Source organism: Elephas maximus, chromosome 19, assembly GCF_024166365.1.
Source record: "Elephas maximus indicus isolate mEleMax1 chromosome 19, mEleMax1 primary haplotype, whole genome shotgun sequence".
Classification (NCBI taxonomy): Eukaryota; Metazoa; Chordata; class Mammalia; order Proboscidea; family Elephantidae; genus Elephas; species Elephas maximus.
This window is the reverse complement of record NC_064837.1, coordinates 44067561-44086495: the sequence shown is the minus strand read 5'-3', so window position 1 is coordinate 44086495 and position 18935 is coordinate 44067561. Positions and strand designations below refer to the sequence as shown.

The 18935-nt window shown below is 56.2% G+C and overlaps 1 protein-coding gene across 1 annotated transcript; it reads left to right on the top strand.

The window, feature by feature from the left end:
- Positions 1-676: 676 nt before the first annotated feature.
- On the top strand, positions 677-18526 carry NGFR (nerve growth factor receptor). Its single transcript, XM_049859808.1, has 6 exons — positions 677-848; positions 7591-7732; positions 10721-11080; positions 14744-14996; positions 16146-16306; positions 16972-18526. The coding sequence occupies exons 1-6, from the start codon at positions 783-785 to the stop codon at positions 17271-17273; spliced, it is 1284 nt and encodes a 427-aa protein (XP_049715765.1). The 5' UTR covers positions 677-782; the 3' UTR covers positions 17274-18526.
- Positions 18527-18935: the final 409 nt, after the last annotated feature.

The window sequence follows — 18935 nt, the reverse complement described above, 5'->3', positions numbered from 1 at the left end:
GAGCTTCAGAGTGTGTTTCCGTGTATTCTTGTGTTTTGTGTGCATACCTGTGACCCCTTCAAATCCATCATTTGAAAATTTAAATGATGGTGGGGTGGACTCCATCCTGAATTACCCCACTGCATCCCCCTCCCCCCAGGCCACCTGCTCTCCCTCCCTTCTCCCTAGACCTTTGCACCGAGAACCCCCGCACTCGGAGGAAGAGTGGAGGGGAATGGGCCTGCAGATGAAGGGTGGGGCGGCAGTGGACACATGCTGATAACGGCTGGGTAGGGAGCAAGGTACCAGCGAGAAGCTGAAGCCAGAGGCGGAGGAAGAAGGGTAAGAGAGTGAACCCTGCGGCGGTCCACAGCCGGAGAGCAACGCGAGCCGCAGTGGGGACGCCCTGGCCCCTGGGCCCACAGCATCCGGGCCGGATGCGCAGCAGCGCGGGCCAGACACCGGGTACCAGGGTGATGTGGGTGAGAGCCTCCTAGGGCCAGGGCACAGAGAAGCGGCGGCAGGGCACGCGGGCGCGGTTGCCCGCACGCCCTCCCTTCCCCTCCACCCCCCTCCCCGAGGCAGCGGGGCGGGCGGGCGCGGTTCCGGGGGTGGGCGGGCTGGGCGAAGAGGAGGCGGGGCCGCCGCACTGGCTTCATCCAGCCCCTCCCGCCGCAGCCAGAGCGAGCGGAGCCGCGGCCAGCTCCAGCGGGCGGCCAGCGCTGGAGCGCAGCGCAGCGCAGCCCTATCGGTCTGCGGAGTGGGCTGAGCTGGAAGCTGAGAGCGGCCGCGGAAGACCGGCGATGAGGGCAGGTGCCACTGGCGGTGCCATGGACCGGCCGCGCCTACTGCTGCTGCTGCTCCTAGGGGTGAGTGCTAGCCCAAAGGGAATCCGCTTCCTTCCCTGGGATCGGAACCCCGAGGGGAGCCGGGCGCCGCGGCTCTGGAGACGACAGAGCATTGGGGTCCTAGATGCTAGGGACTCTGATGCCGGGATCCATGGAGGAGCGTCGCCAGTTCTCGGGGCGCAGACCCTAGGTTTCAGGGTAAAGATGTGGGCAAGAGGGGCGCACGGATGCCGGTCCTCAGGTACCGCGGAGAGATGCGGGGAGAGTTGGGAGGGGTCTCTAGGCAGGAGATGAGAGGCGCTCGGATGCCTGGGTTCTTCGGAAGAAGGCGCTTGAATGCTGGAATCTCGAGGGGGCTCCAGGGTCGTGGGACGGAACCAAGGCGAGAGGAGAGGGAATGGAATGGGGTTTGGACATGTGAAGGGGCGAGGGGCTGGGGTACGGAGCCGGAGACGAAGGAATGGAACAATGGGGGAGGAGGCTGGAGGGACTGGAGGCAGAGGGGACCCGGCATCGGACAATGCGGACAGGCCAGACAATGAGGGGGAGGGGCGTTGAAGGGAGAGGTTCGGGAGCGACAGGGCAGTCGAGGAGAGTATAGGTGGGTTAGGGACGGCAGAAAAGGGACGACAGCGAGGGGGTAGGGAGGTGGAAGCAAAAAAAAAAATCGGTTCGAGAAGGGAGTGTGGATCCTGAGGCTGTCGGGGGCCCCGCCTGCCCATTGAAGGACAGTGGGACGAGGAGAGAGAGAAGAGGCAGTGGCGTCGAGGAGCCCTGGGGACGGTTCCCGCGCTCTTCCTCGCGGTCTCGCCCAGTCGGGGAGTTGCGGGTAGGAAGCCGGGCTGGGAGCGGAGTGACCGCTTCGAGGGGCGAACCCGCTCCCTGGCTTCCCCAAGGCTGGCCGACTCCTCAGACGCGCGTGTGCTGGCGGTTTGAAGGAGCGCCGCGGACCCGGAGCGATGGAGCAGGCATCACTCGCTGGAGTCTGGCGGCGGCCGGGTCCTGGGATGGGGTGCAGAACGCCCGGGCGCGCAGAGCCGGCACAGTCCAGTCCGCGCGCAGCCTGGGGTCGCGCCGGCGGGAGGCGGCCCGCAGGGGGCGCTCCGGGGCTGGCCATGTACCCTCCGTAGCTGCGTCCGCGCGGAGGGCTGCGCGCCGCCCCCCACTAAGTTACGCGACCCCAGCGACTCGCCCGGTGCGCCTCAGAGGCTCGGGCTCCCACCCGCGTCCGGCTCAGCGTTCTGTGGAACGCCTGGGATTCTGTCCGGCCGTGACCAGAGGAACCGACTGGGCAAAGGACGGCAGGTCCCCCCGGTAGTTCTGACACGATTTTCAAGATGTGACCTAGTGGGTGGCCATGAACTGAGTGCTCGGGAAGGTTCGGCAATGGAGCAGGCGTCCTCACCCTCCCGGCCCTCTTCATCTCTCATCTGAGTATTGCCCCCCCAAATCCCCGTTTTACAGATAAGGAAACAGGCTTTGAGGGCTTAAACGACTGAACCAAGATCCCACAAGCAAGTTGGCGTAGAGTCGGAGCTAGACTCCTCGCAGCGCACCTGAGTCCCATCTCCGTCTCCGGCCCCGAAGGGCGCTCCAGTTCGTGACAAGAGCGGCGTGTTAGGGCGGGGGGGGGTCCCCAAAGTCAGGCCGGCGATGGAACATGGGGGCGGGGTAGCAGCCCCTCTCCGGGCGCTGGCCCCCATCCCTGGAGCTGTCAGTACCTGTGGCTTCGTCCCAGGCTTTGGGAGTGACCGAGGGCTCGTTTGCTGACTAACGTCGCCCAGCAGAACGGCCTCTCGGCCCGGAGTGGGGAGGGGAACTGGGCGGCCAGCGCTGTGCGGGTCCCGGAGGGGCGGGAAGAGAGAGTGTCCCCGGGCGGAGAAGAGGCGAGGAGGGACAGGAGCTGGACGTGGAGGGCCTGCGGGCTGGAGGAGGTGGCCCCCGCGCAGAACCTGCCGCGCGCAGCCCCGCGGCCCTCGCCTCCGCCCCGACGCCGGCGGCGGTGCCTGGGCCGGCTCTGCGCACCGCCGCGGTCCGACTTTCTTCCTGGGCCGCGGCGAGAGAGTGTTGAAACCAGAGCGCGTCCGGCCGGGTAGGCTGGCGGGCCGCGCCGGTAATGGAGGCACTTTGTCATTCAGACGTCTGTAACCGGAGCCGCCGGGCCGGCTAATGCGCCTAATAGGGATGCAGCCAGGGCAGCAAATGGGCGGCGGGAGCGGCCGGGCTGGGGGGAGGCGGCTTCCGGAGGGAAAGCCCCCCACCCAGCTGGACCAGCCCGGCCCAGCCCCGCGCCTGGCTACTTCCCGCGGGGGGGGGGGGGTGGTGCGGGGCGGGAGTGAGGAGGCGGGAATAATATGTTGCGTGCCTACAATGTGCCACACACCGTCCTGGGTACTTTCTTTCGCGTTATTTAATCCTTATAAAGTCCCAGGAGAGTAAATCTAGTTATTCCCATTTTACAGTTGAGGAAGCCGTACCTCCCAGGCTTTTAGGCACAAGACCAGCTCCCCCAGTGAGTGAGTGGTGCCACCCTTGTTGGAACCCAGGATGCTTGGCTCCAAGTCCTGTCTTTCCTCTGCGTGAAGGTGTGCCCTCCCTTACCCTCTTCTAGATCATTGAGGAATGCCTGACCCTGAATCCTTACTAGCCTAGGTTAGATGTGTGCCCCAAGCTGTCGGCACCACAAATTTGGAAACTGAGCCCCTTTGCCCTCACACAAAGCTCTTAAGTCTGCAAACAGCATCATACTAGTAACTGGCTCATGTCTCCCACCCCAAAATTCAACCTCTGAAGGGGAGGGGGGGTGCAGGTACCAGTGCCTTCCCTGGGTTTGCATGGACCTCAAAAGACCTCCCAGATATTTGAAAACCCCTCCAGCCCCAGTGACGTGGCTATGGCTTGATTCATCTAAGGAACCTTTGCTGAAGCTATCTGTTGTGAATGCCTGGGACTCACCACACTGAGGCATTCATACAGTGCTTCTCAAATACTTTCAACTACTTTGGTGTGTTTTTTCTATTTTGTTAAATTACAAGAAATTTAACATTCTTAGTAGTCAATGCATCTAATGTTCCCACTTAATTCCTTAAAAAGCCTTGGAAGTCTAAAAATGGCACACACAAACACACACACACAAAATGATTGCAGACATTCTCGAAAATGGGATGAAGTCATTCTGTCAAATTTGAAATGAGTAAGTGTAATAAAGACAAATGTTAGGCAAATGTATCTACCGTTTTGGTAAATCGGTCGTTTTGGATCTGATTTTGGAACAGTTGACCTGAACCCTAGTCACCTGCCCTGCTTCCCAAGACTGTCTGGCCTTGGACTGGGAGAAGCTGTGGCAAGGGCCATCCATCTGACCCATTGGCTGAATGACCTCACTGGGCCTCAGTTTCCCCATCTGTCAGGGAAGGGGAGAGGGAAGTCCTTCAAGTCTTTCCTCCTCAGCATCTCAGCCTGTCCCTCTCCCTCATGGGACTGTAAACCCCCTTCAGAGGTCAGGGACCACATCTCATTGGAAACTCTCAAGGCTCACTAAATAGTTGCTGAATTAGTGAACTTTTTAACAAGAGCGATTTTCTCATCTTCGTTTGGTCCCATACCCTCTTCCTGCTGGGTTACACTTTCTGGATATCTAACCTGCCCCCTGCAGTTAGATGGTTTCCTTCTTTGGAGATGGCTAAACTCTCCCCTTTCACCACCTCCCTCCACCCCCACCCCCCAGTCAGCTGCTCACTCTTCCTCAGACAAGACACTTCTTTGATAACTAACACTTATAAAACCCTTGCCATATACCAGACACATTTGCATAAATTATTTCATTTAATTCTCACAGCAACCCTGTGGGGTATGATTGACCCAGTGTTTTTAGTTGGGAAAACTGAGGTTTAGAGAGAGAAAGTCATTTATTTACCCAGAGTAACATACTATTAAGTAGCAGACCTGGGATTTTATGAAATAGGGAAAATAAAACAAGCACAGAAACACATGGTTACTAATTAGGTGGCCCCAACTATAAATGCAAGACTTGGCAAAAGAGAGAGGACAACAGGCTTCTGGGAAGAGGGGCTTGCACAAGGCTGCCACCCCACCCAGGAGTACCACAGACAGACTCCCTCTCTGCTGACCTCAACTAACTGGGATACAGCCAAAAGCCACAAAGGAAGCAAGAAAGACCTCCCAAGGCGTGTAAGCACCTTACTCAAATACTTAGTTAATGCTTGCAGCAACCCGATGAGGCAGGTACTGTCATTATTACCTACTGTTGGGGAAACCAAGGCACAAAGAAGTCCAAAACCTGTCCCAGGTCACTCAGCTCCTAAGTCATGAACCAGGATTCAGAGCAATGGAGGCAGCTGAGGAGGGAGATACGATAGCTCACACATTTTACTCAGAGAAGTACCCCCTCCTGGTTCAGATCCTATTTACACTCACTTTATACACCTTTCTACCAAGGCTAGTTGCATAGTTTCCCAAGATTCATTTAGACCTACTCAGTTAGAACGGTGGGGGAGAGGCTGCTTCAGGTCACACTCTGGTAGCAGCAAGAATGGACAACTGAAACCTTGACAGGAAGGGAGGAGACAGACACACTATAAAAAGCTGACAGGAGAACTCAAACAGACAAAAGTGTGATAGTTTGGTATAAAGAACGTAAGCACTTCACTGCATTGCAGCCCAGAATAAACGGTGAGTCCCTGAGTCACACAGAAGCCATGAAGGTATATTCTAGAGGCAGAAGAGGGTACAGTAACCATGGTTAAAATGAAAAACATCAGGGGATTAGAGGAGCAAACTCTTGACTCTCTGGAAACTCGACTATCCAGAAAGAGTCATTTCCCCAGAGTTCTGGTTAGCTGAGGTCGTATAGTATTGTCGTCTTCTTAAATTCCCTAAATATATATGCTGGGTCCCTACTATGTGCCAGGTACTGTGCCAGGAGCTAGGGTAACCACAGCCCTTGCCCTCAGGGAGCTGACAGTCTAGCAGGATAATCCGGCAAGACAAGAACAGTAAAGAGGGAGCATGTAACAGGGCCAGTTACAGTTGCAGATGAGTCGATTTTGACTTACGGCGACCTATGTGTTTTGTTTTTATGTGTGTCAGAGTAGAAATATGGGTCAGTTTCCAAGGTGCCTCTGGATAGGCTGTAATCTCCAACCTTTTGGTTGGCAGCCAAGAGAGCGTGTTAACCATGTGTACCACCCAGGGTAACAGGGAAGCTCTGCCTAATTCACGAGGGGTGAGGGCAACAGGACTACTTTCCCGAGGACATGACTTTTAAGCAGAGCCTTAAACTACGAAAAGAAATCTGAACAGACTCCTCTGGAATCTTGCCTCCTGGGGGAAAGCCTGCATCTGGGACCCAGGAGGCTGCTGGTCTACAGATGTTTCCAGCACTGTGTGCTGCTGCCACCTGGGAGGAGATGGTGACAACACCCAACTTTTCTTCTCCTGGGCTACCTGAACCCTCCCCACCGGTCTCATGAGGACCACAAAGCTGCCTCCAAGGCTGATTCAACCTGTCCATCCCCCTACCTCTTCTCTTCCCTCCCCACCAAACCCTGGTGAGACCTCAGGATATTTTAAAGGACTGGAGGGAAGGGAGTATCTTGGCCATGATCTGGCCAATGTGGAAGCAGAAGAATGCCCAAGATGACCTTGTAAATCTCCCCTCTGGCTCCACAACCCAAGAGCCAATACTCTGCATCAAACGGGGGTTGCATGGTCTGGTATGAGTCTAGGAAAGCAGGCTTTGAGTTTTATTAGACATTAAGCAGAAATATAAAGCAAGCCTCCAGCAGCCCTTGCCCCCAGGGAATCTGGTGCAAAATCATTCTGTCCCTGAGCAAAGATGCTTTAGTGGCAGGAATCTGACTCCCCTTTTCCCTGGTTCCAGTGCTGTTCCCAGTGACTGTGTAGGGGGCAGGGTAAGAGGGGAGGGCTAGTGGCTGGAAATCAAACCCTGGTGGAGCAGGGCTGCTGAGTGGTGAGAGCAACCACTTCCTCATCATTGATAACAGGCATCCCTTTCTCCTCTTGGCACCAGACTCTTGCCCATTGGCTGGTCCTTTGCCCTGGCACTGAGCTGTCGCCATCTCTATGTGGAGAAATGGAGACTCGGAGGTGGGAGGCAGGGCAGACCAGAGGCTCCAGTGCAGGATCAAGTTTTGAACCCAAGCCTGCACCCTCTGCTTTCTGCTCTTGCGTACAGAAACCTCCCATTTGATATTTAACCTAGTGGAGTTAGGAACCTGGAGTAGGGCCCTGGTAGCCTTTGTGTAAGTTAGAAAAAGGCACCCTCTCTGGGTAGATAGATGCAGCCCTGCAGGTGTGCAGTTTATCCAGTGGAGTATGGGCTGGATTTCAGCTCCTAGTCACCCCCTTGGCTGGAAGCCCTGTGCAAGCTGCAACCTGACCAACTGTTAATAATGTCCCTGCTCAAAGGCCTCTGCTCGGCCTCAGTTCCCCTTCCCCATGTGGTGTATCCTTGAGATTCCAGGAGTTGCTGCACCCCAAGATGCACTTTGTCCAAGGTCAGCATCAGGAACTCGGACCTCACACCCCCAGCAGCCTGTGGGGGCACTCTGTCCTCCACTGACTTACTTCCCCACCAGCTTCATTGTGTCTAATGTCTAGCTGGTGAGCGCACCCTAACCCAGGTGGTTCCAATAGAAGGCATTAGGAGGGGGTGTTTGATCGCTTGGAAGCCCCCCCCCTTTCTCTAGATGGTCTAACCCTCTGATCTCCCCCACCCCAGGTGTCCCTCGGCAGTGCCAAGGAGTCATGCCCCACAGGCTTGTATACCCACAGCGGTGAGTGCTGCAAAGCCTGCAACCTGGGTGAGGGCGTGGCCCAGCCCTGCGGAGCCAACCAGACTGTGTGTGAGCCCTGCCTGGACAGTGAGTACGGGGAGGCAAGGTGGAGCCAGGGGTAGGAGGGGAATAGGGGTTAGGGAGAAGCATGCCCAGGGTCCTCTGGCAGGGTCCCCTGACCACTACTGCATGGGCACCAGAAGTGAGTCTGGCCCCGTGCAGGAGGCAGAGGGGAGGAGCTGGGAATGGGTGAGGGAAGTATGCAAATAGAGGAGGGGATCTTCAGGGAGTGCCCCTTCCCAGCCCCCAGGCAGAGAGGCCTGGTAGCAGAGGGATGCTAAGACCAGCTAAAAATATCACCTGCACTGCAAAATCAATGGCTGCCACTTACCCTCTGTGTGTTTGGGGGAGGGGGAAGACGATCAAATCCTGGCTGCCCTGGAGACTGACCTTGGGGGATCCTGGGGAGGGTGTGGCTGCCCCTCCCCCCAGGCCAACTGTTCTCCAGCTTCCACCAAGGAAGCAAAGCTTTGGCGAGGGCAGCAGGGATGGGGCTTGGAGCACTATCAGGGTGCTGGGGTGCTATCAGATGGGGAGGGGAGAGGGGAGCCATGGCCATTCCTGCCCAGATTTCCCTCAGAAGGGGAGAGAAGCCCATCTTCCAGGTGGATGAGGGAGGCAGGAGCATGGCAGCTCTGGCCCCCTAGTCCCAGTCTTGTCTGGGGTTTGAATTCTGTGCATTTTTGAGTCAGGAGCCTCCATCCCTGTGGGATGCCCCCAGTCCTCGGTCACTACCTTTTCCTGAATCTTTCCAGAAAGTTTTCCTCACTTCTGACAGGACCTGCTTCCACCTGGCATTCAGCGCCCACCTTGGTGTTCCCCAAACGCGCTGTTTTCCCACTGTGCCTGTGAATCATGTAACCCCATCCATCTCCTCCCCCAGCAGAGGGGGGCCTGGGCCTGGGCGGGGAGGCTCTGCCACCTTGCTATCCAGCCACCTGCCCTGGCCCTGGCTTGGTCAACCATTGGTACCTACCCTGGAGCCTCTGCAGTCAGCCTCTCTCATTTCATAGACTCCAGCCCACCACCTCTCCCTGGAGCTTTAATCTGTCTGAAGAGTCTGAGGTGGGGGGTGGCGCAGCCTGGCGTGGTGAGGGCCAGCATCTCTGGGGAAGGGGAGGGAGACAGGAGCAGCGTCAGGAGGAGCAGCTCAGAGGCCAGTGCAGAACTTCTTCCTCCATCCTCACCCCCCAGCTGCGTTAACAGGCCACCTTTACGAGCCCAGTTTATGGGATAGAGACCCCAGAGGACTTCCCTCCATCCTCAAAATATTTCCACAAGGAAACCCATTAAGCTCCTGCCTTCATTCTCTGCCAAAAAAGACCACATTTTTCACACCCCCTAAAACCCTCTCCCAGGAGTTTTCTACTAATATGCTGGATTTTCCCATGGGCAGGACCTCCCTTTCCCTCCAAATGTGACCAGACCCATCCCCCTGCCACACCATCGCAGCCAGATAGGACGCTGTCATTTGAATAGATTGGACACCCTGCCTAGCTGTTTGTGTCTGCAAGTCCTCTCTGCTGTCTGACTATATCACTGCCCAGCCCACGGTGCCCAGCCGTTATAGAATCCCTGCTGTGTACTGAGTACCTTCCATGCCAAATTTCATTTATTTCTCATCACAACCCTGTGCATGGAGATATTATTCCCTACTTTACAGATAAAGAAAATGAAGTTCAGAGAGGTTAAGTAAAACACCTAGAGTCACACAGCTAAGTGATGAAACCAGATCTGAATCTAGATCTGCCTGCTTGTTAGGAAAAGAAACACAGGAGTCCCTTTGAGGAACTGACTGGGGAACCTGAAGTCTCCCTCCAGGCCCTTCTCCCTCTGTCTCTTCTTCTATTCCCCCCAATTTCTGCCCCTTTTATGTCTCTCAAGCTTTTCCTTCTTTGCTCCCCCAAGTTAACACAAGATACAGATCCTGTGCTCTGTCTGGTCTCTTGATGCCTTTAGAGAATGTTGAGAATGGGCTCCACAGCAGGCCTGGATTTCTCTCCAGTGGGACCCTAGCCTCTACTTTTGTGTTCACATTCTGAGCAATTCCTCCTTCGCTGGTTCTCAGATTCCTAAGTCTGTGTTCTTCCTGCCCTTGGAGCAAGGATGTGTCCCCTTGGGCTCGGATTGGCATGTATGGAGTTCTCCACCCTGGGCTGGAAGGGGTGAAAATCTGGCTCTGTGCTTCCCCCCAACCCTGCACAAGGAGGCCAGGACTGTGGCACCCTCCTCACTCCCCTTTTTGGAAGCTCACATATATTAATTAAGAGAGGACTGTGGCACCCTCCCCACTCCCCTTTTTGGGAGCTCACATATATTAATTAAGAGAGCATGAGTCAAGGGTAAGCTTGGCATTCTTCCCTTTATGCCAGCTGAAAGGGCAGAGGACTATATACACAAGTCCTCCTTGCTTTCTAGCTTCAGTTCCTCCTGCTGTACTTGAATTTTCTTGCCTGGAGTTCAATACCCACCCTCAAAAGCCAAGCCCTTCAGCAGCTTGGGGTAGCTTCATGGGTGGGAAGTTCTGGCATCTAACCCATTCAGGCCACACCTGAGCCCTCACCTGTGCAGGTGGAACGGAAGGGCAGCTGAGGTAGGGAGCCTCCCTAGTGGAAGGCTGGTGATGCCTGGGCTGGGTTCACAGCCCAGCTCTAGCCAGCGGGGAGGGCTGGGTGGGAACCACGCTCAGATTATTCCTTAATCATGCTGGGAACGAGAGTACAGGGCTGGGAACTCTCTAAAAGACTTTGCTGGAAAATCCACCGGCACCAGCTGGGCTACCCCACAGGGCCTCTGGGCTGGCCTCCCAGACCCCTTTTCCCAGCCCTCCGCAGACGGCAACGGGAATCAGGGGCCCTAGGGAAGAGGGTAGGAGTCAATGAAGGGGAGCGGGGGAGGAGAAGAGGGGGGACTCCAGCCCCTGAAGGGCTCACTGGCGTCCCTGGTAGAGATGCCCAATGGGCAGGTGGCTAAATAGTGGGCCTGCTGCTTCCTCATCTGTCCTTCTGCCCTCAGGTGTGACGTTCTCCGATGTGGTGAGCGCCACAGAGCCGTGCAAGCCGTGCACGGAGTGCGTGGGCCTGCAGAGCATGTCTGCGCCGTGCGTGGAGGCAGACGACGCTGTGTGCCGCTGCGCCTACGGCTATTACCAGGACGAGACTACAGGTCGCTGTGAGGCGTGCCAAGTGTGCGAGGCGGGCTCAGGCCTCGTGTACTCGTGCCAAGACAAGCAGAACACCGTATGCGAAGAGTGCCCCGACGGCACGTACTCTGATGAGGCCAACCACGTGGACCCGTGCCTGCCCTGCACCGTGTGCGAGGACACCGAGCGCCAGCTGCGCGAGTGCACGCGCTGGGCAGACGCTGAGTGCGAGGGTGAGAGCAGCTGGGGCTGCCAGTGTGCTCAAGGGGGCTGGAGCGGTGACGAAGGGCGCCCCCTGGGCGTCGGCAAGTGCCCTGCCAGGGCCAGCAAGCACCCTCTCTGAGCCTCAGCCTGTACGTTGGGTCACCTCAGGGAGGGGGTAGTTCCTGATCCTTTAGTCACCAAAGTCCTCCTTTCATTATTTCCTTCTTGGTGCTAAGTATTTAGAAGACCATTATCACGCTCCCAGGCCGCAGTTACTACATTGCAGTTGGTCTTGCAGGGCTTTATTCATCCCTGGCTGCCAGCTAGCAATTGGATGGGCAGGTGATAAGCACTAGGGTATTTCTGGCCAGAGGAGTACGTGTTTGATCCTTGAAGCAGGCTTTCTGAACTGGAAAAGGTACTTGAGGACCCTCAGGAGATGGAGCCTTTTGGCTCTGTGACCTGGCCTAGGTGCATGGTGCTTTATGGCTCTGCGACTCACCCACCCTCTGGGACCTGAAACGGAGCCTGTAGGAGTGACATTAGGAAGGTCTCTTTTCCCTCTGAACCTCAGTTTCCTCACTGGTCACATACTTGTTCCGCTTCGGTGTTTGGCATCTGGGGGAGGAGTGGACAGTCATTGTTACAATTTAGTGAAGGATAAGGTTGGACATAGGACCACGAAGGAGGTGGCTGGGAGGAGGGGCTTTGGGGACAGAGGAAGAAGGGGAGATGGGAGAATAGGGCAGGGTACACACAGAGGGCTCTAAGGTCCTAGTCTCTACTTCTGTTTCCACATTCTGAGCAATCCTCTCTTCTCTGCCTTTTGGGGCTGTGTGTGCTGGGATGGGGCAGTTCCTGGGCTGGCGTGGGGAAAGAAGCACCGTGGGACGGTGCCAGGGCAGAACTGTTTTGGTCTTTGGTGATGTCTGTCTCAGGGAAGGTGAGTGGGCTTTCCTATGCAGGGAGAGCTTGGCAGTGTCTTTATTTTCTGTCTGTCCCTGAGCCCTCAGGGAGCCCTCATTCTGAGAAGGCAACATACCCTCTGCCCTTGGGCAGCCACAGCCCCAGCACTTAGTCCTTAGCTGAGGGAGGAGACGCCTCAACTTTGGAGCTCCCCCATTCTGATGGAGGCAGCACGGCTTCTGTCTTCAATCAACCCCTAGTCGGATGGGGGAGTTGCTTCCCCTGCCCGTGGGGAGCCTCCAGTCTTACAGACACTGCAATACACCCTTGTTTCTTTCTCACATCGGTTGATCTCCAGCTCCGAGAGGGAGCTCGGGGTGGTGCGGCTGTTAAGTTGGGCTGAGGCCAGGTTTGTGTGTGAAGCTTCCTGTATTGAGACGTGGTTCCAGTGGTGATAATCCAGGGCTGGGAGACAGGCAGAGTGGCATCAGGCAACAGGCAGAGCAGGGGGGGTGGAGGGCATTTAAGCAGCCAGGCAACAAGTGGGCGGGCAACACGGTTCCATGGACAAGTCCCAACCAGCCGGTGGGGGGACCAGCCAGTCAGGGGTCAGGGGCGTGGTTAGAACAAAGAAAGGTTGCAGCTGGGGGGGGAGCAGGCTCTGCTTTTTGGGGTGCTCACAGATTCCTTCTAGATACCACCCCACTTTTCCAGCTACCCTGAGGGAGGAGGTGACCCCTGAGGCGTGTGTTTATCCCTGTCCCTGTTCCCCTTTCAGGTCCAGCCTCGAAAGTGTTAAATGTCAGCTCTAGGGCAGAGGGATCATTTCAGGAAATAGAATTTGATTCTTGGTTTGGTTGCTCCCCCCACCCCACCCCACCCCACTCCCAGTGCACCGGTTTCTTTTTTCCTGCATATATGTTTCTGGTGTTAACCTGGTGACTCACCCACCCTCAGGGCAGAAGGGCCACCCCTTGCCCCAGTGAAATGTAGGTTGAGGAGGGGTAACCTGGTCCCCCCTTCCACCCCCAAGCCTGACATCTCCCAGTCCGGAAACAACTGTCAGGATTGGCCAAGGGCTGAACGGGTTGGAATGTTGGTGGACATGGCCACATCTGGATCTCATCCCCCTACCACACCCCCACAGAGGGGATTGGAGCGATGAGGGGAGAGCGCTCTGGACAGTGCTGTCTTCAGCCTCTCTGTCCCCTACTGCCCTGTCTCAACCCTGCCCCACTGCTTTCTAGTTTCCGTCATGGCCTGATTCACAAACATCTCCCCCTACACACATATACCTTCAGCCTTGGGATTGGGGTTGGTGTCTGGTCTCAGGCTGCTCCCTAGCTTACTCAGTCCCCTAGTCTAGAGAAGGGAAGACCCTTCTCAGTCCAGGACACCCTTTCTGAGGCTGCCAGAGCTGTGTCCCTCCACTTCCCATCCTGTCCCTCCACCTCCTCCCCGGTCTGAGATGGAGGAGGGGTGGGATAGGGCCACAGATGGCAGCCCCCTTCCCAGTGCCAGCCAGATGGATTCCAGATTCACATCTGGGGGCCTTACCCCTCAGAAGGCGCTGAAAAGGGGGGGCCTTTGAAGTGTCTTCCTCCTGAACTGAGAAGGCCCAGCAGAGAGTTGGGCAGCTTCTACTCCAGCATGGATGGGCAAACTGGGGGCTGGGCAGAACCGAGCTGGAGAGCACCATTCCCTCCTCTTTACCCTATTGGCATGTCCTGTTTCTTCCCTCCTTGCCCCAGGCGTGGGAAGCAAGAATGGATGGGGTGGGCAGCTTTGCCCAGACAGGTACCCCCAGGCCATGCAGGGCCCACAACCCCTGGCACTGCCCCTAGCTGGGTGGAAGAATGGAAAATCCCACTTACTGGTGCCAGGAGGGGCCAAGTCCCCTGCCAGGTAGGCTGGAAATGCTCAGCTGGCATGAGAGGACCTAGATGGGTGGCCAGGTACAGTCTCCCTCTCTCTGAGGCAGTGGGCAGGATCTGCTTTGTAGGTTCTCTCTCTACCTGCACTCTGCTCTCTGCTCAGGAGGGTTCAGTCTGCCCAACACAGCTTTCTTTGGGTGGTGAGCAGAGTTGGGGCCAGGCAGGCCAGGAGACAGAGGCTGACCCCTGTCCAAGAACTGGCTGGAGGGAAGTAAGCCAGCTGGGAACTCCCCCTCCCCCCCACCCACATCCTACCCAAGCCTAGAGTCTGGGACATCAGAGATAGGAAGGGAGGGTGCCAGCTCTCAGAGAGGTGGGACGGGGATAGGTACCTCTTTGACTAGACTTGAGTCTCCCCATCCGTCTTTAGAAGGTAACTGGGGTCATATGGGACAGCCTGGGGCCAGAGAGGTTTTGACACTTCCCAGAATGAAGCCAGCTTGATGCTTTCTTATGGTCCTCCCTCTTTTTTCTGTGTTCTCCTTCATGCCAGGCTTCTAGGTACCCAGAGGGAGCAGAACAGAATTCTAGGGTGACACCTATGCCCAAGGTAGAAGGGCGATTACAGATCATCTCTCTTAATATTCCCATGGGGAAATTGAGAAGTAACACAGTAGATCAGTGACAGAGCTGAAGTAGACCCAGATCCCCTGACCCCCAGACCCTTGCTCTTCTCCATCATGACATCATACACACACTCCCCACCCTCACCCCTGTTGCATAACAGCTAGGCATATGAGCACCTGGAACCAGGGGTAGGGGCTCAGGAAGAAGCACTGGAGTGAGTCAGGACATAGGTGGAGGGGCCTGTAGGGTAGAGCAGAACCTCACTTCTGTAGCTCTTTCTTCTAGAGATCCCTGGCCGTTGGATTACACGGGCCACGCCCCCAGAGGGTTCAGACAGTCCAGCCCCCAGCACCCAGGAGCCTGAGGGACCTCCGGAATTAGACGTCGTAGCCAGCGCTGTGGCAGATGTGGTGACCACAGTGATGGGCAGCTCCCAGCCCGTGGTGACCAGAGGCACCACCGACAACCTCATCCCCGTCTATTGCTCCATCTTGGCTGCTGTGGTTGTGGGTCTCGTGGCATATATTGCCTTCAAGAGGTGAGAGGGGGCAGGGGACAGAGAATGGGAATGTTTGCTCTCAAGGAGAACTTTGCTCTGACCTTGAGCTGAAAACACATGCACCCTTTTAACTCAACCCCAAACCGAGTTCATCCTCACTAACCATCAGCTGCCCCACTGTATGGCATGGCAGGTCAGCAGGAGGTGAGGGAAGGGGAGGATCCTGTCGTGGCTCTAGCACCTTTCTGCTCCCAGGCTGTTCCCCTTCCCTGACCTCCCCAACTGCATGCAGAGAGCTGCCTGTGCCCTCATCCCCTGGAACCCCATTCACCCACACAGTTACCTATGTGTGCATGTCACATGGGATCCCATGGCACCCACATCCAGGAATCCAGAACATGCAAGAACACCTGGAGGGCATTTTAAAACTTTAAATGCATTTTTCATTCTTTAAAAAAAAAAATCATCAAAGTAATAGATGCCTGTTGGGGAAAATACAAACAAGACCAATGTCGGTAAAGCAAAAAGTGAAAGTCCCCTTTATGTCTCCAAATTCTACGCCTTTCTTCACTGGAATCTGTTTGGAATGGATCCTTCTCAACTGTTTTCTGGGCATTTATAAACACACATCTATAAAATGTTTTATAGTTATACATAAACACAGGTTTGTTTTTTAAAAAGAATGAAATCGTACTGTACATGTTATACAATTTACTTTTTCACTTAATCTCCCTTGGGAAAGCTTTCCTAGGGACATACAGATTATCTGATTATTTGTAACCACTCATTCAGTAATATGGATGGATCATAATTTCAGCTTTTTGTTATTGCTTATAATAGCAGCAGAAATTCTTGTATATATCCCTGCACACATGTGGAAGCATTTTAGAAGGGTGGACTGTGAAAACTAGAATTCCTGGGAAGTCATTTATTTATGCACCATTTATTCCATAAACACTTATTGACCGCCTTTGGTGTACACCAAGCCCTGAGTGCCCTTCTGCCCTCACGGAGCTGTCGGTGTAGGCTGGAACAGAAGTGTAAAGAAGTAAGAATTGTAGATACTATGGCTGGGGTCATAACTGGCACCTACCATGCCCCTGGCCTCCACCCATCAGAGCAGATAGCTTGGCCACACTGGCCAGTGAGGCCCCTCAACCCTGAGACTGGCCTGTCCTCTGGCCCCAGGTGGAACAGCTGCAAGCAGAACAAGCAAGGAGCCAACAGCCGGCCGGTGAACCAGACGCCCCCACCCGAGGGTGAAAAACTCCACAGCGACAGCGGCATCTCTGTGGATAGCCAGAGCCTGCATGACCAGCAGCCCCACACGCAGACGGCAGCAGGCCAGGGTGAGGAGCGAGAGCGGGCAGGGGAGCTGAGGCAGGGAGAATAGAAGTGACTAAGATTAGACTGTAGGCAGGACTGCCAGAGGGGCTGGCTAATGGAGGCCTTGGTATGGAGGGACGACGGGAGAAGCCAGGTGAGGAAGATGGATAGGAAGGTCCTTCCAAGGGGCTGACTTGGGAAGTGGAGGCTTTTACAAGTTGGAGCATCCAGACTCATCAAGATAATTGTCCCCCCTGGGGGCTAATTACCCCAAAAGTAGCTGCAATTAGCCTCCTGCCCTGGACTTCTGGGGAACAAGTAGTTAATTATGCACCCTCATCAGTGTCCTATAATAGCCCAGCTCCAGGACACTTGCTGCAGTTGAGTCTGGAACTAAGGAGTCTGTCTCCTCCAACATGGCCTTGATTAATTGTTGGGGTGAGATGGGGGTGGTGGGGGGGAAGGAAGCAGAGCTGGAGCGATGAATGAGGAGGGGGACAATGAGTCAGCACCCCCGGCCCCTCTACAGCCCTGCCCCCCATCCCTCCGCCTCTAGACCCTCCCCAGATTGGGAGAAGAAATGCCTTGGCCTTTTAGGGCCTTACCCCTGCTCCCACCCCCACTAAGGTTGGGCACCCTGTGGGGGCAGGGCAGGGGGTAGATCTGACTCCCTCTGGGTTCCTAACAGCCCTCAAGGGTGATGGAGGCCTCTACAGCAGCCTGCCCCCGGCCAAGCGAGAGGAGGTGGAGAAGCTGCTCAACGGCTCTGCAGGGGACACCTGGAGGAACCTGGCGGGCGAGCTGGGCTACCAGCCTGAGCACATAGACTCCTTCACCCATGAGGCCTGCCCTGTCCACGCCCTGCTCACCAGCTGGGCTGCCCAGGACAGCGCGACACTTGACGCCCTCCTGGCCGCCCTGCGTCGCATCCAGCGTGCCGACATTGTCGAGAGCCTGTGCAGCGAGTCCACGGCCACGTCCCCCGTGTGAGCCGACCGGAGCCCCCACCCTGCCCCTACATTCCGACAACTGATGCTCCAGCCATCCCCCCATGGAGCTGCCCTGGACAGGCGGCCTGCCAGAGCCCAGCTCCTCTTGGCACGGCCTGAAGCCCAGGCCCCCACAGCCCTGTTGCTGCTCCCTGTGCGGCCCCTTCGCTTCTGACTGAACTCCCTCTCCGGCGAAAGAAGTGCCCCGCCGCCTCCTCCTCCACACCCACCCTGCCCCATCACCGTCTGGGCCTTCTACTACCTTCCCTCCACTTGCCTAGGTGGGCCAGCCTCCCCCCGCCCTAAAAAAAAAAAAATGGCCCTAGCCGGTGTCAAATCTGGGGCTGACACACACCAGTAATGGTGTTGGGCCTGTGACAAGGCCCTGGAGACTCAGAGGGAGAGGCCAAGGAGCCAGAGCCATGGACTCTACACTGTGAACTTAGAGAGAGGGCCTAAACCCTTCCTCAGGCCCCTCGCCCCTCCCCTCTGGCCTGAGCAGATGAGGCTCAGAGGCCCCTCAGAGCTGGAGGATTTTGAAATCTAGTCCACCCCGCTCATTTTACATACAGGGTGGTGAGGCCCAGAGAGAGGCAGTGACTTTCTCAAGGTCACCCAGCAATGCAGAGGCTGAGTGTGGGCTGGCACCCTCCTCTCTGAAGGAGGGGCTCAGGCCTCAGGTTTGTCTAAGGGCTGAGGGAGAGGGCCCAGCGACCCTCTGGGAAATGTCTCTAAGCCCAGTGGCCTCTGTCCTCCATGCACTCCAGGCCTGTCCTGACCCCTGTGGAAGTGGGATGCTTTGGCCAGGGTCTGGATCATTAATCCATCATGATCTGATTAAGGTTTGGGGTTTGTGGAATGGGGTACTGCTCCCCTCTAGGCACGTCAATATGGCATTGGGGGGGGTCAGAGAAAAGGTCATGTGGTCCCAGTCTGTTGCTGCCCTCAGCCCTGGCCTAGACCCAAAGCCAACATGGGCAGCATCTTCCCCTTGAATCAGCCCCGGGGGTCAGGGACTAAGCCCCCCTACCCCCATCCGTGCAACACACACACACAGGATGAGAAATCTTGCTTTCCTCCACCCATTCCTTCTCTTGGGCTGTGACCGGATACTGCCCGGGGCAGCTGCCAGAGAAGCAAGGGAGGGAATTAAACTCTGTTCTCAGTCTTCCTTCGCCCCCGAGTTTGGCGGGCCAAGGACTGCTGAGGCTGGAGCTGGCGTCTGTCTTCCAAGGGCCTGCGCGTGAAGGAATGCCCCCCTCCCGCCCCCCGCCACCCCTTCCCTGCGTGCATGGGTTGGCTTGGCCCAGAGGGCTCATCCATGTTGCACTGAAGAAAAGCGGACCAGTGTGAGAACGCAGCAAGAAGGAACTGAGTTAGACTATGGCCCGTAGGGTCTCTCCTAAGTTTAGAGGACCCTGCGAAGGACTGCCTTTCCCTAGCTTGGTTCCAGAAAGGGGCCGTGAGGGTCTCAGAGGCGTTTCCACCCTCTCCCTGGCTTGTTCTGTTTTGCTTGATGTTGGAATGAGTGTGGCTCCCCCTCTATTTAGCATGAAAGAGCCCCAGGCAGGATGTGCGCTGACAACTACCCCTTCCCTACGCAGGGTTCTCCCAACCCTGTATAAGGGACTAGGAGCATTGTATGTAGATGGCATTTCTTTGA

What these genes read in the sequence shown, in the direction of transcription:
- NGFR (XM_049859808.1), top strand. Translation starts at nt 783, where the DNA reads ATGAGGGCAGGTGCCACTGGCGGTGCCATGGACCGGCCGCGCCTACTG. An exon ending in GCATATATTGCCTTCAAGAG is followed by an intron (nt 14,997 to 16,145) that starts GTGAGAGGGGGC and finishes CTCTGGCCCCAG; the next exon opens with GTGGAACAGCTGCAAGCAGA. An exon ending in GCAGACGGCAGCAGGCCAGG is followed by an intron (nt 16,307 to 16,971) that starts GTGAGGAGCGAG and finishes GGTTCCTAACAG; the next exon opens with CCCTCAAGGGTGATGGAGGC.